Genomic DNA, 21,180 nt, shown 5'->3' on the forward strand with positions numbered 1-21,180 from the left:
GTCTGAGCAAGGGGAGAAAAAAATGAAATTTTGAAGGTTTCTGCACATCCGTTACCCGAAAGAAACCGCGTGCGTGATGTTCATGTATCCAGATATTAAACAGACAGACGGACAAACTGAATATTCTAGGGCGCCTGAAAGCAGGGCCTACTTATTCATACAGCAAGCTGTATGTGCCTTACACATACCTTTCACGTCCGTGTACGCAACAACAGCATTCAAATGAATTTCAGAATTCGAAAAATTACGGAAAAATATAATACTTCTTTGAAATGCACAGATACAATAATTAGTCCAAAATCAAGGAAATGAAAATAGGAACCACGGTATAAAGACATCGATATATTAAATTATTTTTGTCAGTATATAAGGAATAAGGAATCATTCTTTGAGTATTATGAGGTGATAATTTCGGTCGGGGCGTGGTCAAATCCAATAAAGCCTGAAGGGCTGTATGATAGATTTGATCACACCCCGACCGAAATTATCATCTCATAATATTCAAATAATGATTCCTTATTACTTATATTTATATAATTTTAAGCCATCGTACCATTACATATTTAAATGATAGATAAGCAAACCCCGCTGGCGCCTCGATTTGGCGTCATTTTTATTATCTGTTATATAGTACAAAATCGATACGTAGTGTTATCACAGGCGAAGACACTGGAAAATGTAAATATATATAAACAAGACTTTGACCCGTGCGTGCACGGGTTGACATTGCATATGGTATCGGACATTTACGAAATAGATAAATCTACACACCGTATTGTTTACATTTACATAACCAAGCATCAAACCTACAATAATGCTATTAATTTCACTACACTCTGCTAAGTTAAATTAATCTTACTGTGTCTCGGGACAGGCCTTCACCACAGTTAAAATGCCTCCCATATTCCCGTAATCAGAGACATAAATAACATTTATTTAAAATGTAATAACATTAAAATATCATTAAAATGAATAACATTTACCAGTATTAATGTCTCTGCCGTAGTGTAGCAGAAAATAGCAGAACCGTTCTAAACGATTTTGGATAACATTAATGAAGTTGCATTGAAAATAACAGTCAAATTATTCATCACAAACCATTTTGAGGCTGTAAATATCTTAAATCTAAAATTTATATTCAAATTCACATCACTGAAGATCGATTCCAACACTTGTTCATCAACTTTTTATACTCGCTTCGAATTTACATGTACCATACACACCAACTCTCGGGATTTTTGACCATGGTAAATGCACACTGTGTTAGAGTTATCTCCCGTATTTACTTAAAGTACCAATGATGTTTAAAAAGACAGTACTCTTCCGATTTATTGGTATTAAAAGCCAAAAATTCGAGTCTAACTATATTATTTTAATATAGTAGTATAGATGATACAACAGATTGAGATATATGTTAACTGTAGCGACGTAATAGATGCTCAGGATATACGGATACAGTTTATATCTTATGTGTAAGCATGAATATTAGATGTTTAATTTATCACATTTGAGAGTTTCTTCTCGGAGAGTTTAAGATCGAAGCACTTGAGCATGCATCAACCAATATACTGTCTAGTTTCATTACTGGCATTTTGTTCGTGCAGTACAATAATCTCTTTTTTGTCTTGGCGTTCTTCAGCTTTTATTTGCTTTCTTCTCTGTAAAAGATAAAAAGTCCAAAGTCAACTACAGAATTATAGTTTACACAAATGTACTAAGTACTAAATAAAGGTATCATTATTTAATCTATCTTATTTAAAAGATAAAAACTGGTTAAACTTTCTGTCGATATCCAATGTTGGAATTGTTGATTTTAAGAAGAAAATAAGACATTCAAAAAAATTTCCCTAACTGATGTTACATTGATTATGTAGAATTACAAGTGTATGCATTCATAAATCCAAACAAAAAGTGCATATATAAAGTATACTACTATGAAATATTAAATGTTACCTTTGGAATTGTTGATCGACAAGATAGTAAATGTTTCACCTTTTCTGGAAGATATGGGAAAAATTGTTCCGTAAAGCACAGAACATACCTAGCATCGACATCCTCTTCTTTTGGCGAACCTTGGTAAAAAAAAAAAAAGCACAAGATTAAGACTGTAGACAGAGAAAAGTGTTTTCCAATGAAAAAAAAACCGAAATAAATGCAAAACACTACGTACCGACAATTTTGCTGGTAATTAACCCAACAACAAAGACAAGGATAATAGCGATGAAATCGAACCATTGGAAAGACATGCCATAGATCTGATTGAAGCCTTCCCTGCAATAATCACACGGAATGTTGATTCCGTTGACAGATGTAGGAAATATACTCATAATGTATAGAAAAGTAAATATTAAACCGGGTTGCATCACCTTAAAAACCAAGCAATATGTGCACACGACGAATGAACCTACATTGAAGATTGATCCGGTTTTGATACATCAGCGCTATAGCTAGATACGTTGTAAGGTTCAGAGTAAGATACCAGAGAACTGTTCAAGAAGCACATGTCTAGTGGAGCTGGTGCCAGTTTTGTCTCTACACTGGGGGGACTGACAACGATATTACCAATTGCCATCCACAGATAGAACATCATAGAAATGATGCCCCCAGCAATAGCCCCCTAAAGATACAAAGAGAGGTCGTCATTAATTAGTGTTAAGTGAATATATGAATGACAAGCATTCGGAGTGTTGCATAATCATTACCCCTACGGACACCCAAAGCAATTGGTAATGTGCCAAAAGGTCTAGAAATAATTCGGTTAAAATAATTTTTTTAAGAAAAATGAATCGTTTAAAATCTATAGGTTTCGCCGGTACATGTAGGTGACTAAAAATAAACATAAAGTAAACGCACAAAACACAAGTCTCTACAAAAGAATAATGCAAATAAAGGTTTAAACAAATTCTTATGCTACATTCTACATGGAAACAAGCATACTTGGAAACACAAGCACTGGACGACAAATCTCAGTTTGTTTATTGATAAGACACACACTGACAAAATGTTTATAAGTTTAACCTACCGTTGAAGTGGCAGATGTACAGAAGATACTGTAGAGAATGATCCCTGTGTATGGAGCGGTAGGTATTGTCATTACCATTTGGGCCAGCTAAAGTTAAATAAAAGCAGAATTAGAACAACACCAGTTAATTGAAAAACAGTACATATGTCTTTTTAAGGAAAACTCTTGCAAAACGATTAGATATATATTGAAACTTTGCGTTTATCCACTCGAAGTTTCATTAATAGTTTAAGTGAATTTGTATTTTTTGGGCTTTATTACCAAGAACACCTGTTTATATCTCATCAAAAAGACCCCAACAATGTTCAAGTTTATCATCAAAGAACTGGCGAATGAACATTTGCTCTCTAGCTCTGAATTCGATTTGATTGGATGGTTTAACTGGAGCACGTTGGTTATTAAGTAATAGATATGCCATAAATTTTAAAATGTTTCGTGGGCCGTCAATCCCAAACCGTGGTATTATTTTACAACACCATAACACAGTTAAAAATATATGAAATATCTGTTTTTATTATGATTTAGCTATTGAATGGTTCTTTAGATGCCTATTTTGACTTGACATAGGTAAACATTTGTTTTAACGCACAAAATATCCTATCGAGGGCCCCAATGTCGACGTCACCAACATATGCAGAAATGTGCAAAAGTTTGTCTCGTGACGACGGTGAATGAAATTGATTTGCTCAATTCCATCGAACACGTAGAATCGTAGACTATATAGTCAAAGGCTGTTGGCGGGCCCCCAGATGCGGCACTGGTAAAGTTATCCCCGATTCAATGTTGTGATGTTTACTGCGGCGGAGGCGCCTGCATCTCGTATTTAAAAAGATATGGAAACAGAAAATAATGTAATCAAATGTACAATTCCTTATCATTCTCTGCGAATGAAATATATCCGAGTGTGGTAAAATTTTCTTTAAAAAAAAACCCATGGTTTCCGAATCGGTTATAATTACTTGCCATAGTGCAGAGGGCTAGTGGCTTTCTAGTTTAATTATTGAATGATCATTAAAATATTGCTTATTATATTATGTACTAAAGTGGTACCCTGCTTTGAAAAAAAAAAGGTTTTTTGCATAAAAATGTGTTGACATGAAATGCAGTTGTTATATTTTTTTTTACGACGTGCAGTTATTCCATATGGGAAAACTTCATTGCGTATAGGTTTTGCTAATCTCGTTGACATAATGAAGAGTGCAACTATTTTAAAAGTATTAATTAATCAATAAGTTACGAGAGGAGGAATTTTTAATGCGATACAATGAACACTTTTAAAGTACTAATACATTACGAACTAATCTTTTTCAATAAATAAAAAAGTACCTTAAGCAGAGTCCCTTTGATGTTTGCAAGCACTAATGCCATCACAGTGGTTGAAATTGAAATAACAAGCACTAAAAACAGAAATGGATATCAAACAAAGGATGCAATACATGTACATGTAACATGCATGCCTTCCCTTTTTTTTTTTTTTTTTTTTTTTTTTGCAATGTACATTTTCCTGAAGTTTGGGTAATCCACTCTGCGCTGCGTTTAATGTACAGTGACCGCAATCTGGTTTTATTTTATCATATACACAAACTATGTCGTGCTTAATTGCTTAAAAATATCATTTGTCTTAGTTAAAACTTTACATGAACCAAATATGTTGTTAACCAATATTTTTTCCAACGAGGTAGTAGATACTCATTTTTCAATTGTATAAAGTTGATGAAGTCTGTAAATTTTGTTTGTGAATTCAAATTTTTTATTTCATAAATGTTCATTTGAAAGGACTTAAATGCATCAATTTGAATATTTAGTTGACTGTTAACCCTTTTTTGAGACATGAGTATCTTGAGGAATGAGTAATACAAAATTTGTAAACTACTATTATAGTTTGTGAGTTTCTTGTGTGTTTTCCAAACTTCCTTCTAATACATGTATCTTCAAAGCTAGCTACCTGTAAAATATTAGTATATTTACCTGTCAATTTCGAAGCTATAGTTGACCTTTTCTCGGACAGATTTGGCCATTTCATCTTAAGGATGTCTTGTAGAGTCATTGATGATATTACTGCATAACCACTCGACACTGTACTGAAAACATTTTATAATCAATCTCATTTACAAGCAGAATGGTTGCATCAAACAGATAACAATGAGTTGGGGTACATCAAAATCAAATATAATTTACAACGGATGTAACACAAAACCAATACTGTAAACGTATTATATTTGGCATATACAATATTTGGCGGAAAAACAAATTTTACAGTTGGCGTGGATTTAAATTTATCTAGCGTATTCCCGAATGTAACAGTATATTTTTACACATATACAGATTGCATTGGCGTTGTACTTGATTTAGCAGAAGCTGCATTACTCCAAAAACGTTATATAAAATACACAGCCAAAAAAAACTATATTTACAGTATTTGTTTAAATTTCTCATCTGTAATTACTTTTAAATTTAATTTTTTTTAAAAATGTGCGTTTTGATTTATCTAATATCAAGTTTCCTATATATTCATAACTGTGAAATACATATCGTATTTAAAGGATAAATTAGGGGGTATAAATAAATCATAATACAAATTACATAAACAGTATTAGAATAAAATGTATTCACCTCAACGAAGCACAGAGAAGTCCAGCAATGAACAGCCCGGTCATTCCGGGTGTATCCTGGAATATCTCCGTCACCAAGCTGGGTAGTATCTGTGTATATGTAAAAAGATATGAATGCATAACATTTAAGCTTACATGTACAAAAAGTACATAAAGATAAAACAATTAACACCAATCTCTGAAAGACCAAAAAATGATTTTTGCCAATTAAAATAGCCCATTCTTTATTTGTTCGAACAGAATACATGTTATGTTATAAAATGTGAGCGGATGTGTTGTTTTACAGAGAGGTAGTGTATTTCTAAGCGTATATCTACGAGCTTGAAAAACAGAGTGCAATCATTTAGAATTGTTAGAAAAATTGCAACGTTTTTTTCTCGTAAAACCGCAGAATATATTGCAAAATATTGTTTTGATTATGATCTCTTCTCTATTTGTGTATCATGGACATACAAATAGAGATATAGTTATCATAAGTAATTGTGACATACCTGATTTGGGTTTTTGATAAACTTTGATGCCAATGGATCGCATCTTACTTTGACAAAATAGGCGTAGGATACAAGGCCCATACTTCCCGCCAAAAGGAAAGATAAACACATCAGGGGTGCAACGATGTAAAACATTCTGCCAAAATAAATGTAATAGATTCTTAGATATACAGCCAATAGCCTAACATCTTTATCGCGTTAAAAACTTTGCATTTATATATTAATACGCAAGCTCTCTCTCTCTCTCTCTCTCTCTCTCTCTCTCTCTCTCTCTCTCATATAACAGAAATGTTTTTTGACTTTTGAAATATTGTGTTAAAACAATTATATTTGTATTAACAACAGCTTGTAGCAATATAAAACTATTACAAAACACGAACTTATCATACTATAAGTTACCTGTATGCATCTTTGATTGTAGGCATACATCCAATTCTCTGTACCGAGGACTGGGCGAACGGGAAAAAGCCAATCTTTGCGGTGTTTCCTATCACAGAGCTCCAAATGGTGTACCGAAGCGTCGGATCGAGACTGAAACTGTAATGGACAAAGTCATACTAAAGTACGACAATTGACTTCGATGTACATGTATGTACACAATTTACCTTCCTGCAAGTTTATCGATTTCATGAAATACTCTACATATCAAATTACTTGGAAAAATAAATTCATCTTAATATGTTCATTTTCTTGTTATTTAATTGATAAAATTTCATTTGTATCAATTAATGTTTATTTATGATAATTATAAGTTATTATATTTTCAAATGAAATGGTTTTGAATATCTCCATAGAATATACTGCATCATGATTTTATATACATACTTCCAAATATCCAGCCTCTTTCCTTTTGAGTTTATACGGATCACCTCAGACCCGCCCCCGACCTTCAGTGATCCCTGTTATACAGGAAAAACGCATAAAGAATGGAAAATATTGGAAACGTATTTCACTCAGAGTATCTTTAATTTCTATCAATCATATTAAAGCGCTGCTTTAAATGTACTTATTAAATTGTTTTTATTATTTCCTAATCCTGGTCATATTTACTTTTAAACGAGTATTATTTATATTCTGTGGGAAAAAAATGTATTTTATTACCTTCTTGTATCTCCCTATTTATTTTGATTTTTTTTTTCATTTTCATTTCTTTTAATCTTTGATAATTTAAACTACAGATCAAACATTGTTAATTCTAGAATTTCATAATCGGCACATGGTCCAAAATGGGCGTTACAAAACATCACGTGATTATTTTAATGTACAAGGTTATCACTATTGATTGCATCACTTGAAAACCGATACATGTCAAATGACGTACATGTTCACTGTTATAACACGATCAGAATGTGCATAATCAAAATTACATGTCTGTATATATAAATTTGTCAATAATTGTAATTGTACGCACAATAACTGAGAAAACTGTGAATATGAGTAAAAAGGAACCATTTGACCGTATTAGGTGGTCATCACAGTCGGTACGTCATCAAATCTATCAACAGTGACCTTCGGACACTATTGGAATTGATCGTGTACCCGGCCATAATGATCTCCACACATTAGTCTGAAAATGAATCTTTATTGATAAAGATATTTTTACTGTAACTTGCCTTTAAAAAAGCCTTGGGTAATCTGTTTTAATAGCTTGTTTATAATAGCACTGCAAATTTATTTTTTCGCATCCACATTGTATATGATTACTTGTAATTGTATGTATGTAATCTCTTGTATTCAAGATAAAAACAAAAGATTGTTCAATCTCTGTTTAATTATATTACCAGAAAAAGATTTTTCCATACATTACTGTGTAACTTTTTAACCTTATTTTGACTATTTTACGTTCTGGAAGTCAATATTTAAACAAAAGGCTTTAATTTGCTTTTTGCTTGTTTGCATACCTATCAAAAAATTGGCAAAATCCCCATTTCCTACCTCCCCATTTTCTTTATTGGATTTCCATTTCATATAATTTCCATGTTTATGTTGAATTCTTCTCGTAATGGTTTAAAAAAAAACTTAGCTTGTTGTAAAATCAAATTAAGAAAAACTAGCATAAACTATCAACACCTGAAATTTTATATTAAAATTGTGGTGGTCTCTGCCTCAAAGGCATCAGGGTGTTCATGAACTGAACTTTTAACTGTTTCATACTACAAACCATCTTTTTAAAAATTGGTATCATTGTAATTCTTTCATGTGTGACCCATGGCTTAAAAAAACGTTTAGTCTACCATACATAAAAAGAGTCATAAGTAATACCTTTGTCACAAGAAGATATTTTGTAGATTATCACCGCGCTTTGCAGACGACTTAGGAGCTTGAAAAACATGTAAACTAAAATATATTTTGTGCCAGATATCGACCCAGTGGGTATTGAAAAGAGAATTAAAATCTGAAAGAATACCAACGCCGAGTGCAATCTATGAACAGACAACAGATAATCTAGGATCAGAAAAGATAATTGTCTCTAATAAAAAAAAAAACAAAATTACCAAGTACCTGTATTAGGATCGCTAATACTGAGGCCAACATGATCCAGTATTGTATGACATCGGTCCAGATTACGGCCTTTATGCCTCCCTTTGAAAAAAATATAAATATAGTATATAACTAAATAATATTTTCTCTGGTATATTATCGGCATTTTTGCAGATGAACAAGTTAAATGGTCTTGAATTTTTTAGGTACTATTTAACGATAGAAAATTATCTCCATAGAAATGTGAAATTCAGTTGGTTTTAGGTTTTAGTATTTGTAAAAGTGAATCTAAGAAATCATAGCCAATCAAATACATGTATTTAAATTAATTGAAATTTGTTCCAAGAAATTAAGATCATTTCATTTTTTAAAAACCGTTTCATATGTGACAACGGTCATTGTATACATGCGTGATGTCACTCAATTTGTAATTATGCGGATACAAGATGCAGAACAAAATCAACACGAAACCTACCAAAATGAAATTAAATAAATGATTTTTATTTGTAACAAGTATTTGTGTATAGACGTTTTAAACCCATTATATACACTCTTAGTCAGAGATATAAAACAAAGATGGAAATTACATATAACATGTAATTTAGCTTTCTTTTATGACGAAAAAAATCTCTTTTATTAAAATGATTATGTAAGTTTGAACTATTTTAATCTTACAATAAAAAAAATATACAAATTGCGTGATGATGTTTATGTTTGTACTCATGCGCGGTAATAAAGTTTAGTATGTTAAGAGGACATTGAACGTCGCAGATTCCCAATGCAAACATAGGGGGAACTATACAAATTATGTAAATATTTTTGGGGTTTTTTGGGGTTTTTTTTTGTTTTGTTTCTTGTTTTGCGCAGAAATGAGCAATAAATAGAAAACCATTAAAATAAGTTCACACAAGTGCATCGAAAAATTCTAAAAATCATTCTTTTTTGTAATAAGAAGCCGTTACAAACACATTTTTATCAATGCTTCTACCAAGTGCGATTATCATTTTACATTCAAGTATGTTCAAATTGCTCATTTATAAACAAATGTCAAACGCCTAGCAAATATGATACTTAATCACTAATAAGCAAATTGATAGTTTAAAGAACAATTACCAGAAAAGAGTCTTGTATCTACATATATTTTGAAACATTTATTGCTACATGTAGGTCACACCAGCAAATGTAGCTGGTAATTATGTTAGCAAAGGATAGAGAAAGTATGGCCTTGTATTAAAGAGAATGATATAGAATATACTCACAATAGCGGTATATATCATACTACAAATAGACACAATCACCACACACAGCCAAATCGGTACACCCAAAACTAAAACAAAAAAGAAACTAGCGCAATATTATTAGTTACATAGTTTGTAGTTGATCTAATATGGTTTATACATGGTCAGTGAATTCCATATGTATGAACCATATTAGGTCAACTACAAACCATGTAACAATTATATCTTACCTACTGTCTTTTTTATGATGAAAAGTTGATAAAACAATTGAAATCAAGCTTTTATAATAATATTTCAAGTTTTAATTTGAGTACAACGTCATAATGCTTTAAAATTACCTCATAATGCTCGAAAGGGGTAATATTTTCTACTGACTATGTATGAAAATATGTAGTCTCCACGTTAGCCAATGATTTTCTTACAATTTAGGAGGAGGTAAGATATATATATATATATATATATATATATATATATATATATATATATATATATATATATATATATATGATAAGTGAAATCTTAAACATAAGATATTAAGCTATTAAGGTCGGTAGCGGGTTTAAAATTTTGCGCCCTCTGCGCAGGGTATTGCGCATTACTGTTGTAAAACACAAATTTAAAGTAAAATGTTCAATGATACAGGTTATCCTGTAACGTTTTTATTTCAGAAAAATTATACAAAAAAAATTAAATTTGATTCGTAAACATCCTTTTGTTTTATACAATTCTATAATGTAAAATGGCTGGCACGGCACGTTTATAGGATCAAACTATGACGACGGATAGCCTAAAAACCATCCGTTCAATTTCGTTTTAATTTGGCAAAAAGTTTACTTATACGTTAACCTTCCATCGCTGAAAATTTAAAGAAAATCGTATGTTTGTAATTCTTTAAATATGAAATTGAAAATGAAAACCCTCATTTTCCTGTATAATCCTATATAAAATGTCGGTGATGAATCGGGCATACGACCAAAATTTGAGCGCGACAAACAGATAAACTATCCTTTCAATTTACTTTATATTTTGCACATAGTTTACTCATAAGTTGACATTTCACTGTAAAAAATTTAAAGGAAATCGTATGTTTGAAACATTCTCCCCCGAGACTCCTTAAGGGAGTTTGTTCATGCGATCAAAAGTCTCAGTTTCTTATGTGTTGATTTTTTTTGTTTATACACATCATCAACACAAAAATTTGGGGTCAGTATTCTTCTATTGGCACATCTGCATTCCCCATGGCATTTCTGAACTTAATTTGCAAATTACAGATGAATATACGATTCATCTGTAATTTTCAATTTCCCTCTATATTTGTGAGTGAATCATGGTATCACAGGGCAAATTCAAACTTATTCTACTTAATTAATTTAAAGGTTACAAAAAGGGCAAAATTTCACTGTCCTAATAATAAGGTGATCCGTCATTAAAAATTCAACCAGCACTATTCTTAAAAAGTCTCAAGGTTTGGTTTAAGAAAAATAACAACAGACTTATTAAAAAACCAAAATTTTAAAAAATGATGTTAATCTAGGAAATGGTATGCGAAAACTTGTTTATCTTATCTGCAAACTGTGAATCATGACTTATATACAATACAGATAAAGCACTTCTTAAGAAACCATATTATACATGCCTGACTCTATGGCTGTAGAAACACCGTATGTAACAATACCTAGATATATAAACTGAAATGTAAAATACAACATTTGTAAAATAATCTCTTCACTTTTATTGATATCTAGCAATACATATCCATCTAATTCAAAATGATTCAGTATTCCTTCAATATCCAAGTACTAAGCTATTTGATATTCTTAAAGGGGCATGGTCACGATTTTGGTCAAATTCAATTTTAATATTGTCATTATTTGCAATGATTTAGGAATGTATTTATAATTATCAAGTGAATTTTGAGAGTCAGTTGTAGAGTTATGAGCAAGACACAGGGCTCACATTTCTTTGACAAGTAAACAATGCTCGTGTCCTGTTTTTATTTACATGGGTTCAATATACCAGTAAAAATCTTTTTCCAGCAGATTTGTATACTGTATTATCTTATCCATTTTAAGCATGAATAAACAGTTTCTAACGTTTAACACATTCATTTTATGTATAAAACTGGATTTTTACTTAAACATTCAAAATGTAACACAAAAGTTTTGTTTACATAGCAAAGAATTGTAGGCTTTGTAAATCGCATATATATGTTACTCGACAAATGACTCTTAAAATTTGGTTGCCTATAAAAAAAAATGCCTTATTGAAGCATTGTAAACATTAAAATCGGAAAAACAATTTTTGACCAAAATAGTGACCATGCCCCTCTAAAGTCACCTCCAAATAAAACATTATGCCTTAACATTTATTTCGAAATTGATTTTTAAAAGTATCCTGATCAAGTAATGCTATTCAACTATTCGAGTAAAAATAAAGGCACATTATTTTCTCAATAGTACTCACCCAAAACATGAAAGAAAGGATAGTTGTAAAGATGCGTACACGGTTGCTTTTGTATCGCAGTTCAAAGTACTAGAAATAAATAACGAAATTCTTTCAATGCAAAAAAATTCAGTATCTGTTTGTGATGCTCTTTTAGAACTATTTCAAAAAGTTTACACTTTTTTAACTTTTTAAGATAGCGCCACAATCGTTCGCATGACGTTACGTTCAAATTTTGTTCACTTTATTGTTATTACTAAAGCTTTCTTTCGGTGTCTGTTCGGTAGAATAGAGAATTGAACTATGAAAATTAAATCTCATAGCTACCGCTTCGGTCAATGAAGCAGAAACTGCCCACCCCAGTTTATACTTGTATGAGCTCTGTAGCTAGCTATTAGAATTATTCCAGTATACAGTTAATTCTTTATTAGATACAATGCCCACCAGGAGATCTTATTCAAAAGCTGGGGTTATCTGGTCATTATTAATATTTGTGTTCTTTAGCAGATAAACTTATGTGCACATTTTAATCATAAACCAAAGGTGTTTTGAAATATCGTTTTTATTTACAATTAAGTTTTATATAAGTCGAATTATGCACCTTAAATCTATTTTTGGAACGAGTCAAAGATTTCACTTTAAATACGCCGCCTTAAATTGAAAATAAAGTTTAATTCATTATCATTATTCAACGTCAACATCTTACTTCGTTTACACTGGTTATTCTCAGTGGATGGACGACAGGAATTATTATCCTGGCGCCTAACCAGTAAGCAAACCAGAAACCAAAACCAATGAACGTTGCCAGGAAACCATAAAGGTAGGTCTCAGCCGGTGCCCCCAGAATCAAAATAGATGATTGTGACGTCACCATCAAGGAAAACATAACTGGTAGGAAATTTAAGTTTCGGTTTCCAAGGTGATATTCTGCCGTCGTAACTTGACGACCTCCAGAACAAGCGTAGTAGAGTCCTATGCTGACGGATACACATAATGCAAGTGCACAGACAATGTAATCTGCCACCAAGAACTTCACTTCAGCTAGCATTCTCTCTGTTTTCCTTTCCAAGAAATAATTGCTGAAAATTAATCAAAATTTAAGAAAAACGATTGGAAAAGAATACCACTATAAAAACCAATGATGGGCCTATTTGAAAAAGACATAATCAACAAAACAATGAGTAAATTCAAATATAAAAGTGCAATTAACAGGTTTTCATGCCAACAAATTGGGATAGTTCCACAAGCGTAATGCCATATCTCAAGAATCCCTAAAACTGGGGTCATGAATATTACAATTATGAGAAAACACTTTTGCTTATCAAAAACATGTAATGTGTTTGACTGCCTAATAGCCATGGCCAGGAGAAAAAACGAAGCCATTCTGAACATTACATCATTTCTTTAACGGTTTGTACCGGAATTGATTGCCACTTAAGGATTATGACATGTCTTTCACAAATATGACTGACAACATTTTGTCAAATAAAAGTTTAAAATTGATAGCGACCGACAAACCACTTACGACGACGGACAAAATCGTGCAGTCATCTAGGCGACTCAAACCAAAAAAATAATCAAACTGGGTTCAACTTCAGTTTCAGTTTTGCATGATAAGATGACTTTAATGGATGGTTTCCCTAACGTTTAGTGCGTTTAAAAAGATGCACTTAGAGGTTACGGTCATAACCAAATGTGTGATTTTTAAAAAAAGTGAAATGTGATAGACTTCTGTAATTTAAGCTTCATTTGACATTCTTCTACTTGAAACTTCATATGAAATATTCTAAGTGATATGAGAACTGAAATGAATATATTCAATCGTGACATTTATTTCTATTTCAAGGTGTCCAATTCATTGTATCTAGATGTGCTGTGCAGTGAAACCGGTGCATGTCTGCGACACACGCGTTGTGCGATTTGTATGCTAACTAAAACGAATCAGCAAATAATTATCAATATGCATTAACTGTAAGATTCCTTAATATCATTTTACACTCAGATAAAAAAAATTCAAACAGAAAAAAGCATTTTCTCTTTATAGCTTGGTAAATATTTTTTTTAATTTGGTGGTTTTCAAAAAAATTACTTGACAAGGTTTTCGATGTATTCTTTCAAATGCATGTAAACTCAAATAGAAATTATTGTGCTGTTACAACACTACTGGTATTTTAAATCAATTTAACTATCAAATAGTTTACCAATATACAGCATGTCACTGAAGTTTTATCAAAAGTCCGTTATATCGGGGAGATATGTAAGGTCTTAAGGCCTAACAAAAAATGGTTTGTTTCCGCTTTCATGCTGAAAAAAGTAGGGTCGGTCGGTCGGATTTTTTTTTTATTTTTTCAAATATTTTTCTTTCTTTAATATTGCAGTATCCATACATGCCGGTTAGATACTGACACTGCTGAATGTTATAAATTGAGAAATACTTTTAAAATAATTCCTTACTATTAAGCTGGTCTTGATATTATATATCAGATACTTCCTCTGACAACAATGAGAGCATTATTAAAATCTACAACACATGGAAACATACAGCCATTTTGAAACAAATCGTTTGAGTTACAGTAACCACTTCAAGCGTTTTTGTGACCAAAATTTTGAGTATTAATTTTTTTCCAAATCGGATAAAAACGACAATAAACGATTTTCCATCAAAAATCCTTAAAAAAAAGTTTTGAGTCGGGGGGTAAAAGCAAGGGTCGGTCGGGAAAGCGGAAACAAACAATTTTTTTTCCTAGGCCTAATCGACATGTCAATATAGGAAACGTTGCAGCGATGTTCGAAATTTCACTTGCAAATACCGATTTCCATGTATTTTGATACAATAAAACAAATGATCTTATTTGGCAATCTGAATGGTCGATGTAAACTAGATATATTTAGATCAATGAGTACTTGATCTAATCATTTGATAATTTGGCGCCAGGGAGGATGTACTGACGAATTGGGAACACGACAAGTAGGCTAGCCTTGACATTGTTTAGTGTATTGCCATAAAGGCATTTTATTGTAACAAGTCTAGCTTAACTCAGTCTCATATACATGTACATTTGTACTTTGCTCAAGTTCAAATGCTTTTAACACTTTAAGGCAAAATCAACTTCGACCAAGAAATTGTTTCAATACGATATTAGAGAGGTAAAGCATTTGAACCTGTACGAGTACATGTGCATGGGGAATCCCCTAATTTCATGTGCATTACGTCATAATTTCTAGATTTGTAGAATCAAAAATACACGGAGGTAAATACTTAAAGCATTTTTTGATAGAAAATTAGAAATACAGACTTTGTGTTTAAAAACGTTTTATGTTAAGCAAACGATAAGTTGAGGACGACTGTGCTTTTGGTTTCATCAAATTCATAAAATTATTTCATATACTGTTAGCGTAAACTGGACATGTCGAAAGCACTAAATCTAGTTACTTAACACGTTCACTTACACTAACAGTTTATTAAACATATTAACACAAACGTACAGGTACGTGTAAACATACTACTATTTCCAGACGTACCCACAAGACGTACACGTTCAAATCCTTAATCTCTCTATTAAGATCAATTACATGTAAGAATCAAAATCGGCGGCCACGCATAGTCACAGATTTTTTCCTACTTGACAATTTGATAGACTTTGGTGAGTAAAAAAGCCTACTACAATCTATTTGTTGCTATGTGGTCCCGCTGCAATGGAAACCGAGGGTAAAGATATAAAAATGGCATTTAATGCTTATTGGAGAACATATCATGAGTAATGTGCACAACTTGGGGTTTCCAGGGTAGAATATATTAGTAAAAATAGTTGTCATTTTTCAAAAGAAAGAAAAAATTCATGGAGAAACGCATATTTTTAGAGCGTTCCATGGTTACTAAACAGAAATTTTATAATCTCTTTTCCTCATTTAATTTGAACAAAAATTGCAAATCTTGGATTTTTTGGTAAACACTATTATGATTTTGCAATTAAGAATTTAGATATGAAAATTGAGAACCGTTGCTATGGTAACAAGCTTAAATATAAGGAAAATTACAATATTTTTAGGCATCTTTGAATGGATATTATTCATTTATAATGAATAAATATATCAAATCAATTGGTAAGAAAAAATAAAGTAAGTCCCTAACATTAATGACACTTGAAAAAAATCTGAAATTTTCTTAAAATAACTGCCGTTGTTATGGACTTTTCAATACGTAAGAATTTCTGTGTGATTTTTACGCAACTTAATATTCCATAGCAACAACCCTTCTCTGTTGCATAACAAACTTTTTTGTGGTATATTTTGAAAACTTAGATATATTTTTACAGGTTCCAACTAAAATAATTGCAAAAAATTTCTAAAATCAGGAATTAAAGCATATTTAAATCATCTTCAATTTCTCAGTTTTTCCTATTTTTGCCATAGCAACGAATGTCAATTTTTATAACAAAATACACTGTATATATTGCATGGACATTGATATGGATGTAAAAATTTAACAGTTTCCAATTTTGGCTTAGTTAATAACCGCAAAGAACTGATTTCAAAAATTTGTAACGGTTTTCATGGTAACATTTTTAAATTATTGGTTTCTCCATTAATTTTTTGATATAATTAAAAAATTAAAAATAGGTCAAAGGCTGTTTTATGCCTTTGATAGTTTACATTAGTGGGCAAACCTTCTAATATGGCTTTAAATTAGGTAAGCTTTGCTATTTTTCCATCTTTAGCTTTGATAACCGTTTACCACTAGCCAACCAACTTTAAGTGGGTTTTTTGCGTTTTACGCCTAGGTGTGTCTATGTATGAAATATAAGGAAAATTGGTGACTGCATAGTCAGACCCTTTTATAAACTATGATTCTTAAAGTCATCTTTTCGGAAGTTCTATGGTCCATTCAACGACCTTGTCAGCAAATACAATCTTCCACCAGGTCGCATGGTGACTGACGTTTTTCATACTAATTGTTAGACCATAATTAATCACCTAATTGTATTTTTTTTCCCGATAACCACAAAGAGCACACGCCGGGTGGGAACGGTCAGCAGAGGATGCTCACTCCTCCTAGGCAACTGATCCTGCGACTGGCCATGGGTTTTTTCCAGAGGTCCGTGATTGTTCTGTTCTGGACTATTGATTGAATACCGAATTGTCCATGAATTTTCTCCGTTTTTCCTGATAATGATATTTTCTTCAAGTTACGACATTTTTCGCGATAATGGCATTTTTAACGATATGAGATTGGGCACACGGCGGGTGTGACCGGTCAGCAGAGGATGCTTTCTCCTCCTAGGCACCTGATCCTACCTCTATCTATTTAAAGCTCTGTGTAGCTCTGCTTTGAATTTGATTTCGTTTTATGGACTTTTGAGATGGTGCACGGTTTGTTATTGTCATTTTTGCTACATAGAATTGATCTTAATTCGATATCCCTACCTACCACAAAGGATATAATTTAACTACACTAAAAGAAGAAACAAAATATCATTTTGTACAGTGCAATGTCATCATCAGCAAAAACTACTCTGAGGTTTATTCAAATTATTGAAAAAGTTCGTTTTGATGTCAGCGTTGTCTATTGAAATGATAAACTAAGATTAATAGAAATAACATTGCTTATAGAGTAAAACAGATATATGTGTTTCTGACCTGTTGTAGTTACAAAGTTTAATAATGATCCTTACATGTAATCGCTATCAGAATTTAATATATTTACAGCGTCGATTGCTTATTAAGCTCTATTCCAATGTTTAAATTAACAAAGACATAGTATTCCCATTAATTATTTTCTGTAAAGGTTTATTGCTAACGTGTCTTAAATAAAGAAAGTCAGAATTAAAAAAAAATTAATTTCCTGAATCTTAAGGGATCAACTGCTTATTTTATTAACATCTAATTTCACTTACTGATAAGGCTAGGTATTGCTTGCATTTACTGAAACTTTATCATATTTAGCGTAATTTTAAAGTTTTATTCCATAATTATACTAATCAAGACTGGATACTTATTACATTATTATTGTATCTTAACGCAAAATATTTACAGATAATACTTACCGTTTTCAATTATTTGATAACTAAAATAATTTGAATCCATATTTATTGGCATATGTGATTTGATGAATACAATATTATTATAGCATAAAGATTTTTCACTATGCATTTATTAGATGTAAGACTATAGGAGAGAAGTTGAATATATAGTTTGTTTAATTTTAATTAAAGTTTGATTACCTAAAATATATGTTTTGTTTAAAGAAATTGCCTCTTTCTTCGTTGATTAATCTTTCATTGGCACGATTATCATGAAGATATATATACTGCGTATATAGTAAACGCGACACTCGTCTTTTTTACTTATGAATTTCGTGCAAAGATTGTGTTTGGTAATATAGGAGGTTTCTTATTTTTTTTACCACAAACAAATATACCACAACTTCTTGGATGTTTGTGATTAGCCCGTGAAAGTCCCTGGCGATCTTGCTAACTATCTAGCTTATCGTTTGATAAAGCAGGTCTTTAGAGGTAATCATATGTGTATAAACGCTACAAAGATCCAAATTCATAAAGCATTGCAAAGCCTTTATAACGAAAGACTAAAGACTTCCGAAATGTTTTAACATGCTACCACTGTTGTAGGATATACATTGTATATACTATTATTGTGTGCTATACAAATTTATCTTTAAAAAAAAAATCGCATATCACATGTATATCAATATTATAGCACTTTATTTCTTATGAAGAATGACCGAGATGCATTTGGGTTGTCAGAACACTCCCGTTTTGACACATATGTAAGAAATCACTTAAGCGTGAACTATTTTCTTTTGCAAATATGCAGCACATTTGTTTCATAATGAACATTAAATGTAGGTAAATGCACATTTCATTTGAACAATTATGTTAAGAAATCATAAAATTGTACATACCGTTTTACTGTCAACTGTACTTCAGCGAGTCCTTGAACATGTAACATTAACCTACATTAGGGACGTAAAAATTTTGATTTGCTTGTCGGTGAACCCAAACGAAGAGTAGGCCATGGGATAATTGGTCAATGAACTCTAGAGAGGAAATACTTTTATTTCAAACCTGCAGTAGACTCCTGATAATTTCTCATTTTGATATACATACACATATTAATGTATCATAAATTGAATTTGCACTAAATTCTTATATATACACTTCGTGCTTGCCTTTAATCTGCAGAATTATTGCCCGAGTTACTTGTACTTATTCGTCAGTTAAACTGACCGTAATGAATGCATAATTTCCAACGAGAGTAAAGCATTATATAAGCAACTGGTTCTTTAATTATCAAATTCCACCACATTTGTATTCTATAGAAATGATTAGAATGCTTAGTAAAAACGTATATTTTTTAATCCTCAAATATTAGCTTCATCGACAGCTCTCACATTAAACACGAAAATACCCTCATATATTTGATGTAAGGAAAATTGTTTTACCTAATTTAAATGTCCTGTTTTAAGCAAATGATATCTTTTGACTGTAATTTCCAATCGCATGAAGTGAGTGTCTGATTTTACACTTTATCGGAGGAATGGTAATGTGCTACTAGTAAATGCAGACATGGCCTAGTTATAACAACAGCTTTGGTGTAAAAATAAAAAACAAAATTGATCTTTCATGTATTTCCAATATACGTGTATAATCATAACTAAGATTTAAGCTTACAAAGATAAATGTTTAGCTTATTTCAAGTACAACAAAAGGTTAATGGGGCCACATTGCTCACCTGAGCAACAATGGGCGTTCAAAAGATATTATACAAATATAGCCCTTTCATGAGGTCGATCCATAGATATATCGACTTCACAGAAACGCATATCGACCGAGCACGAAGTGCAAGGTCGATATGCTTTTCTGTGAAGTCGATATATCTATGGATTGACCGAGTGAAAGGGCTACATTCGTTATATTATTTTCCAAAGAAGAATTGGCAAGATTAAAACAAAATTATTTCTATATTTAGAAAGTACAGGTCAATCTGAGTTTTTAAAGCTTATTTTTAGAAAGTACAGGTCAATCTGAGTTTTTAAAGCTTATTTTTAGAGAGTACGGGTCAATCTGCATTTCTATACTTTGACACGTGATGTCAAAAGAACCAATGATATACTTCGTTACAATGCATGAAAATAATATTGTGCCATATGGTCCCTCGGTAGAATAACAAAAAATAAATATTGTCAAGTATTCCAATTTTACACTTATTTTTGCATACACGTAATCTTTGACATTACACCTTCATTAAATACTATTTTTTACTAGTCTGAGAATAAGAAAATCCTACGCAAGATATAAAATTAAACATTTGGTAGGGGTACACTGTTAAGTTGTTAACTTCCAATTCCCTATATTTTCGTTCTGCCCCCCCCCCCCCCCCCCCCTTGTAAAGCGATCAAAATATATGAGAGCATATGTGTACATTTTTTTCATCAACTACTTACTAGTTATTGTATTTTTTAAAAATAAATATAATAGTTATTGTATTTTATTTACAAAATCCTACATGTATAGATGTGAAGAAGAAAATTGTACCTCAGTGTGCTCAATTCCTCAAATTAAAAACATTCAAAAATTTTATTTGTCTCCTCCATTATAATTAAATGACTGTTATTTACCTCGCGTACAAACCAGGATAATTTTTTGCTGTGATATTTTCTTAGGAATAGCGATAATTACTTTATCCCCGCAACAGAAATGTGTCAGAACTATGGAAACTGTTTTAAAGATGTCGTTTTTATTTACTCGTGTCTGTAAAACTATCAAAATTGATGTAGATTTCACATTATTTATTGTATAAAGAGGGGACCCCAGAGAGTAGGTATATACAGCATATCATTCTTTTATTTTGTTTGTACAAGTATTTAACATACTCTA

The 21,180-nt window shown here is 31.7% G+C and overlaps 1 protein-coding gene across 1 annotated transcript; it reads right to left on the reverse strand.

Annotated features, from left to right (window-relative positions):
- Positions 1-1,357: 1,357 nt before the first annotated feature.
- On the reverse strand, positions 1,358-19,251 carry LOC128163020 (sodium-coupled monocarboxylate transporter 1-like). The gene is made up of 17 exons (XM_052826477.1): positions 19,206-19,251; positions 12,993-13,365; positions 12,308-12,376; positions 11,481-11,532; positions 9,866-9,933; positions 8,628-8,708; positions 6,951-7,024; positions 6,525-6,662; positions 6,126-6,261; positions 5,636-5,724; positions 4,991-5,103; positions 4,349-4,419; positions 3,023-3,109; positions 2,409-2,617; positions 2,171-2,271; positions 1,954-2,072; positions 1,358-1,658 (listed from the first exon to the last, which is right to left on the reverse strand). Exons 2-17 carry the CDS (start codon positions 13,332-13,334, stop codon positions 1,557-1,559), a joined length of 1,851 nt encoding a protein of 616 aa, XP_052682437.1. The 5' UTR covers positions 13,335-13,365; positions 19,206-19,251; the 3' UTR covers positions 1,358-1,556.
- Positions 19,252-21,180: the final 1,929 nt, after the last annotated feature.

The sequence above is a fragment of the Crassostrea angulata genome, chromosome 9 (assembly GCF_025612915.1).
Source record: "Crassostrea angulata isolate pt1a10 chromosome 9, ASM2561291v2, whole genome shotgun sequence".
Classification (NCBI taxonomy): Eukaryota; Metazoa; Mollusca; class Bivalvia; order Ostreida; family Ostreidae; genus Magallana; species Magallana angulata.